General features: G+C 36.5%; 3 protein-coding genes across 9 annotated transcripts; 1 reads left to right on the plus strand and 2 right to left on the minus strand.

Moving 5' to 3' along the window:
* Positions 1–737: 737 nt before the first annotated feature.
* trpv1 (transient receptor potential cation channel, subfamily V, member 1) lies at positions 738–9353 on the minus strand. 3 transcript variants are annotated; one of them, XM_051893092.1, is made up of 12 exons: positions 8898–9353; positions 5321–5548; positions 5071–5228; positions 4118–4270; positions 3816–3953; positions 3356–3654; positions 2741–2911; positions 2044–2223; positions 1535–1640; positions 1372–1442; positions 976–1086; positions 738–804 (listed from the first exon to the last, which is right to left on the minus strand). In XM_051893092.1, the coding sequence occupies exons 2-9, from the start codon at positions 5509–5511 to the stop codon at positions 1539–1541; spliced, it is 1392 nt and encodes a 463-aa protein (XP_051749052.1). In that variant the 5' UTR covers positions 5512–5548; positions 8898–9353; the 3' UTR covers positions 738–804; positions 976–1086; positions 1372–1442; positions 1535–1538. The 3 variants fall into 3 exon arrangements, with proteins under 3 accessions (XP_051749052.1, XP_051749053.1, XP_051749051.1); XM_051893093.1 differs by lacking the exon at positions 1535–1640 and having other exon boundaries at positions 1372–1462; XM_051893091.1 differs by lacking the exon at positions 738–804 and having other exon boundaries at positions 978–1141.
* A 263-nt stretch (positions 9354–9616) lies between these two features.
* On the minus strand, positions 9617–17634 carry shpk (sedoheptulokinase). 4 transcript variants are annotated; one of them, XM_051895343.1, is made up of 7 exons: positions 17317–17634; positions 17068–17163; positions 16683–16866; positions 16436–16588; positions 14215–14390; positions 10791–10991; positions 9617–10429 (listed from the first exon to the last, which is right to left on the minus strand). In XM_051895343.1, the coding sequence occupies exons 1-7, from the start codon at positions 17477–17479 to the stop codon at positions 10002–10004; spliced, it is 1401 nt and encodes a 466-aa protein (XP_051751303.1). In that variant the 5' UTR covers positions 17480–17634; the 3' UTR covers positions 9617–10001. The 4 variants fall into 4 exon arrangements, with proteins under 4 accessions (XP_051751303.1, XP_051751302.1, XP_051751305.1 ...); XM_051895342.1 differs by having other exon boundaries at positions 17022–17163; positions 17321–17632; XM_051895345.1 differs by having other exon boundaries at positions 17022–17163; positions 17317–17562.
* A 344-nt stretch (positions 17635–17978) lies between these two features.
* On the plus strand, positions 17979–19338 carry emc6 (ER membrane protein complex subunit 6). 2 transcript variants are annotated; one of them, XM_051895348.1, is made up of 2 exons: positions 17979–18106; positions 18549–19338. In XM_051895348.1, the coding sequence occupies exon 2, from the start codon at positions 18569–18571 to the stop codon at positions 18899–18901; it is 333 nt and encodes a 110-aa protein (XP_051751308.1). In that variant the 5' UTR covers positions 17979–18106; positions 18549–18568; the 3' UTR covers positions 18902–19338. The 2 variants fall into 2 exon arrangements, with proteins under 2 accessions (XP_051751308.1, XP_051751307.1); XM_051895347.1 differs by lacking the exon at positions 17979–18106 and adding an exon at positions 18243–18460.
* Positions 19339–19651: the final 313 nt, after the last annotated feature.

The following is a 19651-nucleotide window of genomic DNA, read 5'->3' on the forward strand; positions in this document are numbered from 1 at the left end:
GTATGTGGGCTTCTTGCAGATTTCATTTCCACTATCAGAAGCTAAAAGATTTTTACCCTTTTGTTTTTGGATTTCGGTTTCGATAGATTCCTCATCAAGGAGAGTTACCAAGGCTGTCGAGTAAGAAACAAATCATTAACGCACACTACCGTTCAAAGGTTTGGGGTCAGTAAGATTTCTTAAAGTTTTTGAAAGAAGGCTCTAACCAAGGCTTCATTTATTTGATCAAAATACAGTAAAAATATTGTGAAATATTATTACAGTTTTAAATACCTGTTTTCTATTTTTTATATAATTTTAAAAATGTATTCATTTCAGTGATGGCAAGGCTTAATTTTTAGCATTACTACTCCAGTCTTCAGTGTCACATGATCCATCAGAAATGATTCTGATATGTTAATTTCTTATTATTATCAATATTGAAAACAGTTGTGCTGCTTAATATTTTTCTGGAAATCGTGATACTTTTTTCAGGATTCTTTGATGAATAGAAAGTTCAGGCGAACAACCTTTATTTTTTGTAACAATGTAAGAGTCTTTACTGTCACTTTTGAGCAATTTAATGCATCCATGCTAAATAAAAGTAATAATAAAAAAAAAATTCATACAGATGCCAAACTTTTGAACGCTAATGTAATTGAGAAATGCTGCAAGTTTGTTGTGTTGTGATAAATATTAAATTAATTGTTATAAAAGAATCATGTGCATTCATGAATGTTTGTGAAATAGGAAGATACCTGCAGAGAAGCCAATGAGGAAGACCATGTACACAACAAGGAACCGACGAATTTCTCCAAGAATCATCTGACAATAATTAAAGAGTGTACGAGTGTGTTAAGGACTAGTCCACACTACAAGAAGGCTTTAAATGTGTTGCATAGCATCTTTCTAGCACTACAAAAACCATACTTTACTAATACCTACTCTGAAGGACAGAGTGAAGGATGATGGATAAGAGACACAAATATCCCTCACCTTTTGTATCATGATACTGTAGATTCCCATATTTTTGGACCCTCTGGAGAAGTAGAGTAGGTTTACCCAGCTCAAGGCAAGACTCAGCACTAGAAAGGCCAGATATTCATCCTGACCAAAACAGTAGAGTACAGCACTCAGCAAGAAGAGCAAGGCCTGCAGAAAACTAATGTGACAAAAAGCCTTTTAGCAGGAGTAAACACTGTATGCACTTAAATGATTGCAGATTCTGTAGTAAAAATTGGTTTAGTGCAGCTGTGTTATGTGCATATAGAGTATATAAACAGTGATTTCAAAAACTTAACCATGCTGTGATAAGTATGTAATTTCGAGCATACTGATCTGTATTGGGAAATGATTAATACTGAAATAAAACAAGAGAGTGAAGGGACTCACAAAAGCTGATCGGTATATCCATCTATGACCAGTGACTGAAATCTCGGACGCTTCCTTATCATATCTGTTAACTTAAAAGACAAGGAAATTTCTGTAAAATAAATAAATAAAGTTATACATGAATTTGTTTTAAACCAACAGCATACATACAACAGATACATACTCCTCTAATAAAGAAGTACAGCCGCTCCAATGAGAGTTATGACTTGTCCTGTCTGAAGCAGGTAGCCTTCTCTATTGTTTTTATAATGAAATGGAGGCTTTAATGACTGAAAGAAAAGAGTGGGGATGAGACATGGCATTAAATAGTGAAACATTTACAGTTAGCATGCACAATGACGCATTAAAACAGTAGTTTGATTAAGACACTGAACTGGAAAAGTTAAGCGTCTGATTCAGGTCAGTCAGTGTGCATATTTTCCAGAAAGAAAAAAAATGTTTTATTTTCTGTGAGAGTGTACTAAATGTCATGCCACGGGCGTGAAGCGCAGCAGGAACTCCAAAACTCTGACTCTGAACTCAGAAATCGAGTTCCGGGGGGCAGGAATGGGAACGCGGGGGCACCGCGATGCGACCGCAAAGGGCACTTTCACTTTCGCGATCAAAGGGGCAGGGGCTCAAGCCCCCCCGGCCCCCCACCCTGTGCACGCTACTGCTGTAATGTGTACTTACTTGGTTGTCACTGTTGTTCTTCTCCTTCCCTTCTTCGCGGTTATAAGCTACAGCAGTGAAGATGAAAAGGTAGATAATGTAAACGATAAAGTTGAACATGAACATCCGTTTTGCAAATCTTTCCCACTTCTCTTCAATTAGTCTGTTAACAGGCTCAATTTGGAGCATCTCGAGGCGATTCTGAAATGAAATTAAATAAACATGTTGCTACCAACAGCATTTATCGGAATACATACACCAAAAACATCCTAGTTAACAATGTTCTAAGAATGTTTTGATAATGTTCTCATTAAAGGGATAGTTCACCAAAACTGAAAATTCTGTCATCATTTAGGCTACTCACCGTCAAGTTGTTTCAAACCTGATGAAACCTTGAAGGTGAGTAAATGATAACAGAATTTTCAGTTTTGGGTGAACTATCCCCTTTAAGTATAAAAATGTTATTTTGGAATGTTTTCTTGTCGTTCAAAACGTCCAGTTTTTTAATTGTTTTTTAAAAAACGTTATTAAAGACCAGACAACTTTGAACAAGCATTTTATTAATGTTACTTTTTCTAACTATGAGAAAACCTTGCCAGAAAGTTAGCCAACATTCTGAGAACATTTCCTATTAGCTGGGATTTTGCTTCAGTAAAGTAAAGTAAAATCTAATTATGCATTTTAGATTCAGTATCAAATGAACAGCATGTAAGCTCACGGGAATCTCACTGCCATAAACGACTATCTCCACTGCGGAGTTCTTCTCGTAGGTGTCGAGGGAAGCGAGGTCATACAGAGACGAGCACACTGGTCCGTAGGCCCACTCCGTGATCTTCCGTGACAGATGCCTGCACCCCTTAAACTCCCGCTGCACGATGTGCTTAAACAGCTAGATAACAAATGAAAGATTACATCTGAATGATTTAATCAAACAGGCTCTTTTAAACCTATACTAATTACATATATTTTCAAACTTGTTTTATTTAGTCACTTTTTAGTCTTTTAGCAATGCACTAATTTTAGTAATCTGCCATGCCAGCAGCAACATCAGCTAAAATACAGAAGAAAGGCAATAACTGACTGTCACTGTAGACTGCATGACTGTGAATCAGTCTGCTGTCTGATTTAATGCCCAATGCTGAAGGGAAATAATGTCTCATCTCAAATCACATGAGGACCAGTCATCTTTACTAAAACAGGAACATCCGAAAACAGAACTAACACTTACTGGGCACACACTACTTCAAAACAATCACTGCTTCAAATAAATCCTGCTATTTTGAAATATTTCATATTCTATGACATTCAAGTTATGTTCAAGTTAGTAAGTTACCCCTAATTTTCCTGTTTTGGCGGCTAGTTGGATTGGTGTGAGTCCCTCGTTATTTTCGATTTCCTCCAGTTTGATCTTGGGGAGAAGTTGGTCAGCTTTGATTAAGATGTGGTCATATATGGCATTGACAAACTCTGTGTTTTCAGGACTATTATCAGCTATGGATACTAGTGCGTGAAGCACCGTATTTCCATGAGAGTCCCTCTCCCTGACATCCACCGCCTGGTAGGGGTTGTCCATAAGGAAGTCCACAATGTCTGGCTGATTAGTGCAAGCGGCCAGCGACAAGGGCAACTCACCTGTTCACAAAAGGTGTAAAAGATACAGGTAAGCCCAGGTACTGACAAAATGGGTCAGTAACATTGGGAACATTATGTAGAAGTTGAAAATTGATATTTTAGCATTTCTACTGTATAAATTGTTGTCAGAATTATATCAGTCCTGCAAAAGTTCAACCTACCGAAATAGAAGCACATTTCTTGATTGGGTTGAAAGAATTTCCCACAGGCCTTAGCATGGACATCGGCCCCTTTCTTAACCAGCATCTGTACAAATTTTGCACTCCTCCTTTCAATTGCAACATGGAGTGCTGTCTGACCTGCCAAAGAGATCAGTCGATAACATTGCAAAATGGATGGGTTACATAAGATCATCATTCTGTTGATTTATAAAAAATGTAGCAACAATTTATCTAATATAAAACCAGATATAATAATAATTATGCTATAATAACATTATGTAAAATTAAGCTATAACCCTGACCTTTGTAGTTACTGTCTGTGTAAGCAGCGTTGATGAGACTTTTTAAATCTCCCAGTTTGTCTGCAATGTCCAGCAGATGTTCAATAGTGTCATTCTCGCCTTGCCGCAAATTTAAAAGCGCTTTCAGCAGGGCTGTCTTTCCATCGGACTTAACTGAAGAGCAGAAAAAATTATTTATTAAAATCATCAGTTATCAGTCAAGAATTCATATTACTCTTCTGTGTATTCTTTGTACACTAATATTCAAATGTTTGGGATCAGTAAGATTTTTTTCTTCTCTTTTTGTAAAGAAATTGATGTTTATTCAACAAGGATAGATTAAACTGATCCAAAGTGACAATAAAGGCATTTTCCGAACGTTCTATTCATCAAAGAATCCAGAAGAAAATGTAACACAGTTTCCATGAAAATATTAAGCAGCACAGCGGTTTTCAATATTGATTATAAGAAGAAATGTTTCTTAAAGGGATAGTTCACCCAAAAATGAAAATTATCCTATGATTTACTTACCTTCAAGCCATCCGGTCGTCTGCCGGAAGCTAGTTATTTGAATTTATAAAGTTTTAAATATGGATATTTTTCTTACAAAAACGCATCCCTTCAAAAGGCTCCCACTGGAGCCGTATGGATTACTTTGATTATGAATGGATGCATTTTTTTTGTTTATTTTAAAACATGGCCCCTTATTCACAACCATTATAAACCTTGGAGGACTAAGGATATTTTTAAATATATCTCTGATTGTGTTCATCTGAAAGAAGATTTTTTGGGTGAACTATCCCTTTAAGCACCAATTCAGTATATTCAGTATATTAAAATTCTGAAGGATCATGTGACACTGAAGACTGGAGTAATGGCTAATAATAAATGCAGCCTTGGTGAACACTTTTTTCAAAAATCTTACCGACCACAAACTTTTCAACAGTAGTGTATTTTTTCTTGAAAACAATTACATTGAGAGTCGGTGAGGCGTTTCATGTTTTTGTGCAGGTACTGATGTAAACCCTGCAGTTTTGACACCTCGCCACTGGACACGGCCTCAAACAGCTTCTTGATGGTAAACCTCTCATTGTCATGCTGAGCTGGTTCCTCTTTTACATTTCTGATCCCCCTGTATGCAGAATGTATCTGTTAAAGTTACGATTTCTCATATTATATTTGTCATACAGTCCAATGTGGTTTAATATAATGAGCTCCACTTACCTGTCAAAGTGTAGGTTAAATTTAATTTTGCATGTAGGTTCCTCTGTGTCATCCAGGTAGTTAGAATCCATGGGCCTCTTGTCTTTTGCGGCTCCTTTCTTCATTTGTTTGGCCTTTGACCTTTCCTCCTCTGTCTGGTCATCCGTCTCAAGAGTGAAAGATGAGGTGCTGCTGTCTTTTGATTTACTCATAGTGATGCCTTCTTAGTGTCACAGCAGAAGCTGTAAACTGGATAAAAGTGATATCATTTGCAGACACAGGACATTAGGTTCCAATTTCATACAAATAAGACCTAGGAAATGTGAGCCATGACTGGTGATGTTGGTAGTTCACGAAATGTTGCTTCTTTTGTTACCAATCAAATTACTATAATGATTTTTGATATAATGTGAGTTGCTTCTGTAAGAGTATAGAAGCTACTTGAGTGTCATAATAGATCTCAGTGCATCTTCTTGTTATAAGAACCATTAAAAGAGGAAGGAGTCACAAATGATCCAAATGGAAACTCTGTGAAGGGAAGTCAAAGGAAATACAGAACTACAGCTGCTGTTATATATGGCTCGAGTTTGTGCCTCTCGTTGCTACATTAACCCATGTAAGCTATTCGTTTGGGATGTACACTCTGTCCAGAGACCCCAGACAATAAAATATGATTTTAATTGACAAAATAATGTTTTTTGTTTTGAACAAATGTAATTTTACTTATTTTATTATGTTTTTACTCTACATTTGTGCAGCTGTGGGGGAATTTATGGCATGTTTTAAATTTATATAAATACACTAATAAATATTTTTTTCAAAATAACAATTTTTTTTATAACAATTTATGTAAAATTCACTTTAAAAAAAGACCCACATTTCTAACTTCCATTCATGAAGATAACATGGACAATTTGCCATGGTTTATTGTTAAGATTTTTGCCATCCGTTGGAAAATACAGTTTTAAAAGTAAAAATGATCACTTTAACTAGTAGATGGTTGCAAAGCTCCACTATTTGCTATTGCTATTTGATATGCTATTTGACTAACTGAAAGACATCTTTTCATAAGATTTATTGGACTCATATCTACATATTATGAAATCACAATTATAACAATAAAAATAACTTTTTGTCCAAGTTTAGCATTTTTGTACTAAAGACAGTTTTGTACTGAAGTTTGTAAATTGAAGTAAATTGAATTGTCTCATTCTGTCTTCTTTCTCTCTCTCTCGCTTTGTGTGTGTGTGTGAGTGTGTGTGCATTGTTCTCCATCTTGGATGTATCGTGGTGTCACCACTTTATTTTTGTGTTGATTGTGCATTTTGGCTGATTTTATTTGACAAATTATATTATAGCAATTTTATAGTCTCACTAATTTATTACTCAGTGTGAGTGAGAGAGAGCATGATCATTTTGCATTGTGGACGTTTTAAAGTGTTGTCACTTCATTTCTGTCTATGTGTGTTCTGCGTTGTTTCTGAATTTGAGGAGGAATTTTATCCATTTTCTAAGCAGCCTAAATGTGACTTTTTTCACACTAACATAAAACCAGATATCATTCCATTTTTTTTTTTTTTTTTTTTTTTTGGTAGATCTAGAAAGTGTTGACAGCGTTACAACATCTCATGCCATTTGGATCAAGGAAACATTTTTTTTAATTTCAGCAAACGCCATTTGGGGTCAGAAAGTCCAGATAAGAAATTAAATAAGAACTCTTCATAAAAATAAAAAAAACAGACAAAATAAATGTGGATGTGTGATTATAATGCAGCCATGATCATAAGGGCATCTAAATACATGCCTAGGCTATATGCTCATATAACCCATCTGGATCTGTGGTTATCTTGGGTACACAACAAATACATTCTTCAAAATAAAAATGTGGATTGATTTTCAGGTCAAAAAGAGATTTTCAAAGATACAAAAGTAAGCAGGTTCAGTTTATATGTGCAAGTGGAGATTTCTAATAGACCTTTGAATTATTGATATCTCTTCATACTGTTACATGCTATATGATCCCATCCAGGGAATGGGCCATGATTGCCTCATCATGGAAAATGTTCCCAGAGATTACATAGAAATGCATTTCTGACAGAATGCAGTGTCTAATGCATTGGATATTTTGCGTTTTATAATATTACCACTTAGCCTCTCTGTAAATGGCTTCATATAGCATTACATTCTCTAAATAACAGCATGAGGAAATATAATCCTGCATTAAGAAACTCCATTACACTAGCTTAGGGTAATCATGTAGCAAAAGTTCAAAAGTCCTTGATTTTTTAAGGAAAAAATGTCCTTAGAAACAAGTTACTATCATCTCTGTTTTGACCGAGTTCCTGAGCATACATGTGATCTATCTTGTGACATTTTACCACACATCTCTCACAAAGCTGGTTTTGTATTTAAAAGACAGTTCATTTTTACATGAATCAATTTCTTTAAAGATAAGACCACAGATTTTGCTTTTATAAACCAATGTGACATTCTAATATCAGCATTAATATCAGCAATTACACTTGGATGCTATTTCAATGATTGTTCTTTCTTAGGAGACCAATTAAATTACAATTCATTTATAAAATTATTCTATTAACAGCTAGCGCTTTGAGAGTAGATCATAGATCATCGAATAGATCAACTAAGCACCAGTTAAAAGAGGAAGGGGACAAAAACAATTCAAGGGGACAGAAACTCTGTGACAGGAAGTTACCGTATCGAAGGAAATGCAAAATTAGTTTCACTAGTCATATAAATGATCTGAGCATACTTGTATCTCACTTGCACATTAAACAAGAACTCAAATTCTTAAAATAATTAGGGAGATGAAATTCATTAGAGTATCCAATCACTGCTCCACATTTAGGGCATTTAAACTATAAACACAATAGATAACCATAAAATAGACATCTGAGATTTTCATATAAAGAAATATTCTTTAGATTTGACAAAAAAAAAAAAAAGAGTTTGTTTAATGTGCATATCACAATAAAGAATGGGTGTCAATGATGCTAAATATTATTTAAATCATGAACCGAATTGATCATTTTCAGTCTGCATGTGCTAGTGGACTGCTCTATGGGTGAGGCAGCACAGATTGTTACAGCGTCTAACAGATATTTGATGGACAAATTATATCACTTAATGTTGTTTTACGCTAGATGAGGACCTAATATGCATTTGCAGGATGCTGGATAGTCTTACTTACTAGAATATTATGACATGGCCTCTCTGTAAATTGATTCAGATAACATTACAGCGGAAACAGTACATAAGACAGACACCATCTTTAGATTATCTCACATATAACATTACAAGATTCAGCATGATTTGAGCTGAGCAAAAACACAGTCAAGCATGATATGCAGATTTAAAATATGCAAATTTAAAAAGACAACCATTAAAACTGATCTGCAGAAATATGTACCAAAGTAGATCTCACAAGGACTTACTAAAAAACTCAAGACATTTGGCAGTGAAAATCAACTTTAAAAGTTATTTTAATATTTTACTACATTAGATAAATCTAAATACTGCATTCTATTATGGCAAACCATTAAAATGCAAGAATAAAGTATCAAACATTGGTACTCACCAATAAATTTTGGTTTTCTAGTCTGTTAGATGAAGTATGCCGTCCTGATACTCCACTATGTTAAACTGAGCTGGTTAGAGGTATGATTCCTTGAACACAATGACTATGATAGTGATGGCTTGTTCTCTTAGTTTCAGAAAGGAAGAGGGCAAGATGTTTTGATGTTGCTGAGAGCCTTACAGAAAGGCGTGTTGTATTGATTTTTAGAGTGTGTTGTTACGTATGTTTTGCTATGTCCACGCCTTGTGGCTTATATACCACAAAACATACTAAAAACTATCAAGCTCCTACTTAAAATGCTTCACTTGCATCTAGCAACACTATATTCTACTATATATCTTAACTATCCAAATGATAAATTGTTCATATTATCAAAGAAAATACCTCTCTGAGCAGCACATGTTTGGTTAGGAGCAACACTCAAGTCATCTGCACTTGACTGCGGAGACATTTCTCTTAAGCAATTTCATTTTCTTAATGTGTATGGTTTCCTGTATGACACTGGATGACTATGGCACAGTAACATGCATAGTCGCATACATCACGTGAACAAAATAAAAACCTTAGCATGCTGATGATTCTTAATACACGTGATAAAGAATTTGCTGCTCTTCTTTATGTTATTTGAAGAAACAAACAGAAACTTCAGCTATAGCCATATGCAGTACATGTAAGATACTGCATAAACTCAATTATAACAAAAGAACTGGAATAAAAACTTTGATGCATCAGAATCCAACTGTTTATTAACATCTGAAATGCCACTGAACATTGTAAACAGAATATTTTGTGATTTCAAGGCTCTGTTTAGTCATTTAATGGAATTCAGAAATATTCTTTAAAAATACAAATGATTTTGTATTGCACACAACAATAGTTGTATAATGAGTGTAAATTAATGGATAAAACATTAAATAATAGATAGCCTAATAGAAGCCTTGCCCTTGACAGTCAAAAAATGAATCAATAAGTTAAATTAATGATATAGAATACAATTATAAATTGATGGATGTACTAAAACATTTTAAATTAAATACACTTAATTACAAAATGTTATTATTTATAAATTTAACTATACAGAAAAAACAGCCCTACCAGAGAGCATTAAAGTAGGTCAGGTGTCTCAGAAACAAACGTCATAAGCTGATCTTTAAACACCATGGCAACTCCAACTGCTGAGTCCACATCTTTTCCGTAGACTACAGGAAATGGAAACACTCTCTCCACTTCCTGTTGCAGAACGGGGTTACAAGACAGAGCGCTGCCACTGCCAATAATACACCTCACCCCTGCAGCCTGCAAGCTCTGAGGGGGCATCATAGTGGCCATGTTTTCAATAATGCCCCTGCACACAGCCCGAGTCACGTGACCCAGAGAGAGGTTAGAGGGCGAGATATGTGAGACACTGGCACTGGTGGTGGGGTCATGCCGCTCTCCTAGTAGCGTTGAAGTCACGGTTAGGTCAGTATTGGGCTGTGCCAGGGCAGACTGGATCAGCTGGGAGTAGATTCTGGACTCGTTTACTTCCAATCCTATGAGATAAAATAATGAATAATACACCTGAGAACCAAACACATGCAACAAGAATACAACACTCTCAAAAATAAAGGTTCTTTATTGGCATCATCCATGGAAACTTTCAATTACACAAAAGATTCTTTATAGTGGAAAAAGCTTCTTTAGATTATTGAAATGTTCTTCAAACTAAGACAAAATGGTTCTTTTAAAAACTGATCACTGAAAGGTTCTTCTATGGCATTGCTGTGAAACCCCCCTTTTAGAACCTTTATTTGTAAAAGAGTGTTGCCTCTATTTAAAAGAATAAATGATTAAACTACAATATAAAAAGGTCAATTGGTCAAAGGTCAAAACAGTTAACAATTGGTGATTTACCAAATTCTTTGATCCATGAGTCCAGCATTCTGACAAAGGTGGCCATGACATTGCCTCCATTAAGTGATGCGGCCACTGCCAGATAGGAGCCGTGCAAGTATGGGAAATAAGCAACAGGGGAGAGGGCGTCTGGAGAACTGGGAGGGCTGAACTCTGCAGGCATGCCGAACGTCAGCTGGGCTGAAGTGCTCATATTCAGCACTAGTGATTTAACATAATTCACAATTAATAAGTGTGTGTATCTGCCTTATGTGCACAGCAGTTCAAAAATTTGGGGTCTAAGATTTTTTAATGTTTTTGAAAGTCTCTGTGATATATTTTTTTCTTCAGTTTTTTTTTTTTTTTTTTCAGGATTCTTTAATGAATAAAAGGTTCAAAAGAACAGCATTTATTTTAAATAGAAATTATTGATACCATTATAAATGTCTTTATATTGGGTTTATATTGTAACTACTATGTACTTACATCAAAAAATAAGTACAATGTACTTATTGTGTTTATATTGTATTGCAAAACACATTTGCTGCTATTGAGGTGGGATACGGGTAAAGTTAGGGACAGGTTTGGTGGTATGGGTAGGTTTAAAGGAACACTCCACTTTTTTTGAAAATAGGCTCATTTTCCAACTCCCCTAGAGTTAAACAGTTGAGTTTTACCGTTTTCGAATCCATTCAGCCGATCTCCAGGTCTGGCGGTACCACTTTTAGCATAGCTTAGCATAGTTCATTGAATCTGTTAGCATCTCGCTCAAAAATGACCAAAGAGTTTCGATATTTTTCCTATTTAAAACTTGACTCTTCTGTAATTACATCGTGTACTAAGACCGACGGAAAATGAAAAGTTGCGATTTTCTAAGGTGATATGACTAGGAACTATACTCTCGTTCCGGCGTAATAATCAAGGAACTTTGCTGCCGTACCATGTGTGCAGCAGGCGCAATGATATTACACAGTGTCTCTCACAAATGTCTCCATGGTTGCAAGGCACGCTCCCTGTGCAAGCAGGGAGTCACAGGCGCTGCGTAACATCATTGCGCCTGTTGCTCCCATGGTACGGCAGCAAAGTTCCTTGATTATTACGCTGGAATGAGAGTATAGTTCCTAGCATATCAGCCTAGAAAATCACAACTCCTTCATTTTCCGTCGGTCTTAGTACACGATGTAACTACAGAAGAGTCAAGTTTTAAATAGGAAAAATATCGAAACTCTTTGGTCATTTTTGAGCGAGATGCTAACGGTCTAATCAGATTCAATGAACTATGCTAAGCTATGCTAAAAGTGGTACCGCCAGACCAGGAGATCGGCTGAATGGATTCGAAAACAGTAAAACTCAACTGTTTAACTCTAGGGGAGTTGGAAAATGAGCCCATTTTCAAAAAAAGTGGAGTGTTCCTTTAAGGATGGGTTAAGGTCTAAGGGATGGGTCAACAGTGTAATTATAAATGTAATTACAGAAATGAATTCCAGATGTAATTACATGCAAGTATTTTTTAAAATATTAGTACAATGTAAAAACATGTATATATACAATAAGTGTGTTTTATCAAATGATTCATTTAAATGTTAATACATAGTATAGTTAAAGACACCTAATATAAAATGGGACGATATCCATATCTAAGTACTGTCACTTTGGATCAATTTAATTCATCCTTGTGGAATAAAACCATTAATTTCTTTCCAAAAAATTCTTAATAACCCCATATTTTTGAACGGTAGTGTATAAGTAAAAATGTTACAGTCCACAACACTTATGTGGATGCAGCATGAAGTATTCAAGCCTACACACATGCTGGTTTAGCTGCTACAGTTTTTACAAAATCATTTTTGAAAAAAATGCTTTAGTAGGTAAAAGCAATTGTGTTGCTAATATCATGTACAGCACATTCAGCATAATTTCCCCATTGCCCAATAAATGTCACCCTTTCTATCATGTGACATATTAAATCAAAACCATCTATGACAGGTAGATAAAATCTTTAGCACATTTTTTTAGTTTTAACAAAAATGGGTTAACATATTTATGGCCGAACACAGACAAAATCAAGAAGCTAAGTAAACAAAATCAGGTTTAAATAATTAAAATACTACAGTCCTTTTGTTAGCATAAGCTTGAGCTGCTGTGCAAAAATATCTCATTTACAAGAACCCATAAAACAGATAATATCTCTCATTCCCATGCCCTTGAGAGAGGACGCTGAAATCTGAGTACAAAATCTGCCATGTTTATAAGTGCTCATCGCAATCGCGTAACATCTCCACTTGGTGGCTGAACTCAGGGGCGCCTGCAGGATTTTATCTCGGTACGCACAGAACACCCCCCCTTTACAAGATACATTTTTCTGCCTGTGAATAGCATTTTATTTCAATTATTGCTGATACCATACTTGTTGTGGTCTATTGTGTATTGCTGGGAACGATCTAATGCTGTACAAATCAACTGTCCATTTCCTGTACACACACTTGAAAATCTGATGCATGTAACCGAGCACTCTGATGTGCTGATGTGCTTTAACAATGTCTTTAATACCTTTCTGGGCCTTGAAAAATGCATTGACGTTGCTGCCTATGTGTGGTTCAGAATCAGATACCTCTCGGATTTCATCAAAAATATCTTAATTTGTGTTCTGAAGATGAATGAAGGTCTTACAGGTTTGGAACGACATGAGGGTGAGTAATTAATGACAGAAATTTCATTTTTGGGTGAAATAACCCTTTATTAGATAAAACGACGGAGCTGCACTGTAAATGTGGCTGCTTTAAATTTGACCTGCCACAAGATGGCACTGTTTTTGACACTCTTGATGCTTCAAATATTTTGCCCTAATTTTTCCCATTTTTCCATCCATTCCATACTCAATAATTTTAGGTCTTTTTGTAAATGTTTCTATCAAGTTTAGCTGTTTTAGAGAGTGTTTACTTGTTTTTAGACTGGTTTTAAACTATCTGTAATGTCATTTTTCATGAGGAAAAAGTGCTAGTTAAACAAAACTAAACTACCCAATCAGATTTCTTTTTACCCATCCCCCACCCATGCAAGCACATAAACACATTTTACTTTACAACACACAAACGCACACCTTTATTTATTCTCATTCTCTCTTACTTTCTCATTATGTCATGAGTGTACACAGATTAATAATCAATTTAAAAATTATGCAAAAAATGAAAACAGCATTAATTAGAGTCCTCTCATGATACGCACAGTGCGTACAGTTGTACGGCTGTAGGCGCCACTGGCTGAACTAGTAAACACATAAACTGACCTCAGATTGAGCATATACTGTATGTAGCTGGTTATACTGAACTACAGTAGTCTGTAGGTCATGACTGTAGGTCATTTACAGACCTAGTCAATAGTTTTAAAAAACATAAAATGCAATATGCACAACTAAAAAAAAAGAGGCATCTGATCCACACTGTACCTGCATCTCCTTTGTCAGTCATGCAGGAGTACACACTACACTGGAAGTCTCCCAGCGCTGCCCCGACCGGTGTGTGAGCAGGGATGCCGTACCACTCAGAGGAAGTGTAACCAGCCACAGCTCCTGACTCCACCACGACAGGCAAGAGGTGCACAGGGAAACCCGCATCCTTCAGACTGGAGAATGTATAAACAACACACAGTCAGTTCATGCTGTTGCAGAGACCCATCCAAACAGTCATTCAGTTCAACAAAAAGTAATATTAAACATCATAAATCAGTTAGAGTCAGTTTCACTTGAATCGGGACTCGCAACAGAAGGGGTTTCTGCTTGTGCTCAAAAAAAGCCCCGCCCCCCACGGAAATTTAATGGGGGCTCAGGGCAAAAATGTCACCAAAATTAATTTTGAAAAAAAAACAGAAGGCCTCGAAAATTCAACATATGGGGGAAACGAGAAGTTAAAGGGTAAGTTCCCCCCAAAATAAAAATAATGTAATTTATTACTCACCCTCATGTCGTTCCACACCCATAAGACCTTCATTCATCTTCGGAATCACAAATTTTTGATTAAATCCAATGGCTCAGTGAGGCCTGCATTCAAAACAATGACATTTCCTCTCTCAAGATCCATAAAGGTACTAAAAACATACTTAAAACAGTTCATGCAAGTTCAATAGTTCTACCTTAATATTATAAAGCGACAAGAATATTTTTGTTGAATACTTTTCAACAATATAGTGATGGGCCGATTTCAAAACACTGCTTCTGAGCTTTGCGAAACGAATCAGTGACTTGGAGCACCAAAGTCACGTGATTTCAGCAGTTTAGCCGTTTGATAGGAGATCCGAGTCACTGATTCAATTCGTAAAGCTCCGAAGCAGTGTTTTGAAATCGGCCCATCACTATATTGTTGAAAAGTCGTTATTTTGTTTTTTTGGTGCACAAAAAGTATTCTCATCACTTTATAATATTAAGGTAGAACCACTGTACTCACATGAACTGTTTTAAATATGTTTTTAGTACCTTTATGGATCTTGAGAGAGGAAATGTCATTGCTTTGATTGCAGGCCTCACTGAACCATCGGATTTAATCAAAAATATCTTAATTTGTGTTCTAAAGATGAATGAAGGCCTTATGGGTGTAGAACGACATGAGGGTGAGTAATAAATGACATTATTTTCATTTTTGGGTGAACTAACCCTTTGAATGTGCAATGTGTAAAATTTATTTAAAATCTATCTATTGACAGAAATGCAATATAACATACATAACTTTTCAGTGGTACATAAAGACCTTACATAATGAACAGTTATGTTTTTATTACCTTAGAATCAGCCATTTCTATCTACATGCACCGCGGGTCCCCCTCCATGTCTAATCGCCATTATGCGCCGGCATGTTTCAACAGCAGCCCTAAATGGACAAACTGCTCTACAGAGCGTGTTTTGTCACGCCGCTTTGACTGTCGGGAAGAAGTCTGGTGTGGAGCTCGCACCAGTGCAGGCTCAGCAAAAGTGCGCACCTTTGCAGTGGATATGCGCCCTAAAATGACAAATGAGACACGCTGCGGTCTCATGAACGTAACGGACACACGCACCCGGCAGCCACTGTAAGACAAGACCGAAAGTGCATATGAAGTGTGCCATTTGGGACAGGGCCCCTGAATCAATCAGCCTTATCATTTGAAAACAACGCTGTGAGATCGCTGGATATCCTTATAACTTGTCAGAGCTTTTGCAGCACTCCAATATCAGAAAGCCAAGTTCTAAACATCACAACCGGAGTAAGTGTAAAATATTTCCTCTTGATGTAGCTTATTCATATTCATATTGTATTACTAATTCCTATTAAATCCCTTGTCTAGGCCCTAAACCTTGTTCTCCAATTTTTATTTCTTTGCTTTCAATGCCTGGTCATTACACTCTCCATAGTTCAATCTGAGTGGCTGAGAGATTGGCCAAGACTGAATGCCGTTTTTGTTTTCGGTCGTGATTGTAATAGTTCTCATCAAAGACATAGTGGATAGGATAGTGCTATATAAAATGCATTTAGAAACAGACTATTAAGAGTGAAATATGAGATAACTTTGTTAAATATAACAGTCTGTCTATTTTTCTCACTGATGGGCCTCCAACTGTTTCTTTGAAATGGGCCTCTGAATTGCAAAGGCCGCTTCAAGAGTTTCCATGTCGAGAGTATATAATATCTGACTTGACTCACATTTGTGAGTTCCATTGGTTGGCGGTTGTGTTGAAGTAGCCCCAGCTGGCAGCATTTTGTCCAGTCATGACACACCTGTCAAGGCCTCCCAGCATGGAAACCACGTAGTCTTGGATGGTGCCTGCATCACTGAAGCCTGACAGGAACTCTGGCCTGAATCAATGACATATAATTTTAAAAAATTCAGTGTGGAACAATTGGATTTTTGCTTAAATAATTTTGTCTGAAATCTTGAGTGTGATTCTACCTGTGTTTCATATACCAGAAAATGGTGGCACAACCAAAGCCAGTAGCCACACTCAGGTGTGAATCTGGTTTAGGTAAGGAAGACAGGAAGTCAGCGCTGCAGCGTCCATCCTGCCAGGTGATCAGCTGACTGACGTCTTTGGGAATGAATCTAATGATTTCATCTTTACTTAGCCATTCACAGCCTAATGGAGATGGATGACAGTATAAGTATTGATACCATCTAATTTATGATCTTTTAATGTTTTAACATGAGTGCCTTCACTACAGTACCACACCACAATGCCAGATAAATTTAAACATGCTTTTAGTAGTTGTTCAATGTGTTGTTAATGTTAACCTGATTTAGATTTCCACAACACAATGCCATGCATTTGTCCACATACTCCAATGCACTTGACTTTTTTCAGCTTGTCTTTGGGTAAAGCGTCCATGCATTTGTCCAGAGCTGCAATTATTAGTGCAGGATCCTGCTCTTTGGCCTATTACAACAACAGTAAATAAAACGTTTGTTTCAAAAAGCACATTAAAGGTACACTGTGCCATGTGTTTTCTGACAATACTTCTTGAGGTTAATTTCTCTGTATAGTCTAACTGTGCCTTTTGACTGCCATAGCTTTAATCATAGCTGTTACCTACACGCGTGTCTGTGGTGCAGCTGATATCAGAGTTTGTAGGGAAACTCCTACTGTCTGTCACCGTGTTGGACTGCGCCTCCAGCAGCACGACTTTAACTGATGTGGTGCCCAGATCCATGCCGAGAACAAAGTCGGCAGAACAACTGAGTGATGTCGCCATTACCTCTAAAGAAATCACTACTTTTGTGCAGTCAGAGCAAAATGTGCAGTATATGTCATTGCACACGAAAATAAACTGCTCTCTAGTTGTCCACGACAAGATCTAGCGATGTGCTGATGAACGAATCGCTCTTGTTTCGAATCTTTTGAATGAATATGTTGAACCGGTTCACAAAACTGTTCTGGATGAATCATTTAAGAATCGGACTGAATAATTTGTTCAGTTCGCGAACAGCTCAGAACGAGAACAGTCTCTTTTGAATTTGTCGTCTTGATAAATACCCTTAAGTTATTAATAAGTTTATCGAGGAAAAAAAAAAAAAAATATATATATATATATATAAACAATAATAATAAACAAACAAACAACCAAACAAAAAGTTTATATTTGGGCGGTTACATTCATTTTATTAATGTAACCGCCCAAATCATTAATTTTTAATTAATTTTTCATTATTTTTATAAGCTATATGGTACAACACCGGGATGTCAGGGAACATGCAATGATGTAACGTCCTGACGCAAAAACAAGTTGTTTTTATCGATCAGTTCGAAAGAACCGATTCTCTCAAATGATTCTTACATCACCATTTTTGAGCCTTCACGGATCCCGTAGAGTGGGTGAAAGGTAAATAAACTAAGCAGATATTTAAATTGTAATGTTGTTTTGAGTTATAAACACAAACGTGTATTATTATAAATATTATTGTTTGAAATTAAGTACAAGTTGGGCATGAAGATTAAATAAAATTAGAACTAGATTTTACATTAAATGTCCCATGGTGCTTAGCGAGAAAATGGCCGACCGAGAATGACACACGCTGTGTTTTATCCAGAATTTGCCAAATTTTCCTGAATATATAGTTTAATTATAGTCTTAAACAAATAGCTTATGATGTTCGAGTGTTTATTGTAAATTATGCTTTCTTGAATCGTGGAGGCTGACGCTTCATTTGTGTTTATTAATATCTTGACCCTAACGGTAAGTGGAGGAGGGGATTTAACGTGAATGTATGATATCCCAGCCGGCTTTATGTGATCATGCGTTTTTCTCCTGTCTCGTCTCTCAGCGTGTTTTTAACATCACAACATGGCCACAGTAGCAGCCAAGCGCGAGGGACCGCAGTTCATCAGTGAGGTGGCCGTCAGAGGAAACAACGCTGTGCTCGACTACTGCCGCACGTCCGTGTCTGCTCTGTCCGGAGCGACAGCGGGCATCCTTGGGCTAACGGGACTCTACGGCTTTGTCTTTTACTTCCTTGCTTCTTTCCTGCTGTCTTTACTCCTGATTCTCAAAGCCGGTCGCCGATGGAACAAGTGCTTCAAATCTCGACGTCTGCTCTTTACCGGAGGCCTCGTGGGCGGCCTCTTTACTTACGTGCTGTTCTGGACTTTCCTCTACGGAATGGTGCATGTGTACTGAAGGGACTCGGACAGTACAGCAGCCGTGTAGATGTAGAACAGTAACATGATAGAGATGCCTCAGGGTAGAGAGTGCTGATTGATGTACCACAGATCTTGTCCGTGACCTTACTTCCGTTTAGCCATTAACATTTAAAATATTTTCTCAGTACTAATTGCACTGAACTTTAGATATTTAAAAATTGTGTGTTTTCTTTCTTTCCTCTTGTAATTTAATATTTTCCTAACACTTGTTTCAGGGCTGGGATTGGATCTAGTGTTGTCCAACAGGGAGACTGATTTGTTTTCAGCTTGCTTTCTTTGTATGATGTGCAAAACTCTGTGAACTCCAGGCATCAATTGGAACCATGTAAAAAACACAATACAAACTTTAAACTGTATAAATCACATAATTTTATTTCAGATATTTTGAGGAAAATAAATTATTAACCTCATGTATTGAATTGTGTGGTTTCTAATTTTTACAGTCATATTTCTGGCTGTCCTTTTAAACTTGACGTTTAAAATACTTTTTGTGCCAGTTGCAGTAGTGAAAACTACAAGTTTTGTAAATAATCCATATGTAGACCATTTATATAAATTATTGCACTCATCCTAATATAGATATCCACACTACCTTGTAAAAGTTTAGGATTGATAACATTTTTTTCCCTGGTTTCACAGATGAGGCTTAAGCCTAGTCCCAGGCTAAAATAAAATGCATGTTTGAGTTGTTTTAACTGAAAGCAACTTGCACTGACATACCTTAAAA

This window comes from Ctenopharyngodon idella, chromosome 5 (genome assembly GCF_019924925.1).
Source record: "Ctenopharyngodon idella isolate HZGC_01 chromosome 5, HZGC01, whole genome shotgun sequence".
In the NCBI taxonomy this organism is placed as follows: Eukaryota; Metazoa; Chordata; class Actinopteri; order Cypriniformes; family Xenocyprididae; genus Ctenopharyngodon; species Ctenopharyngodon idella.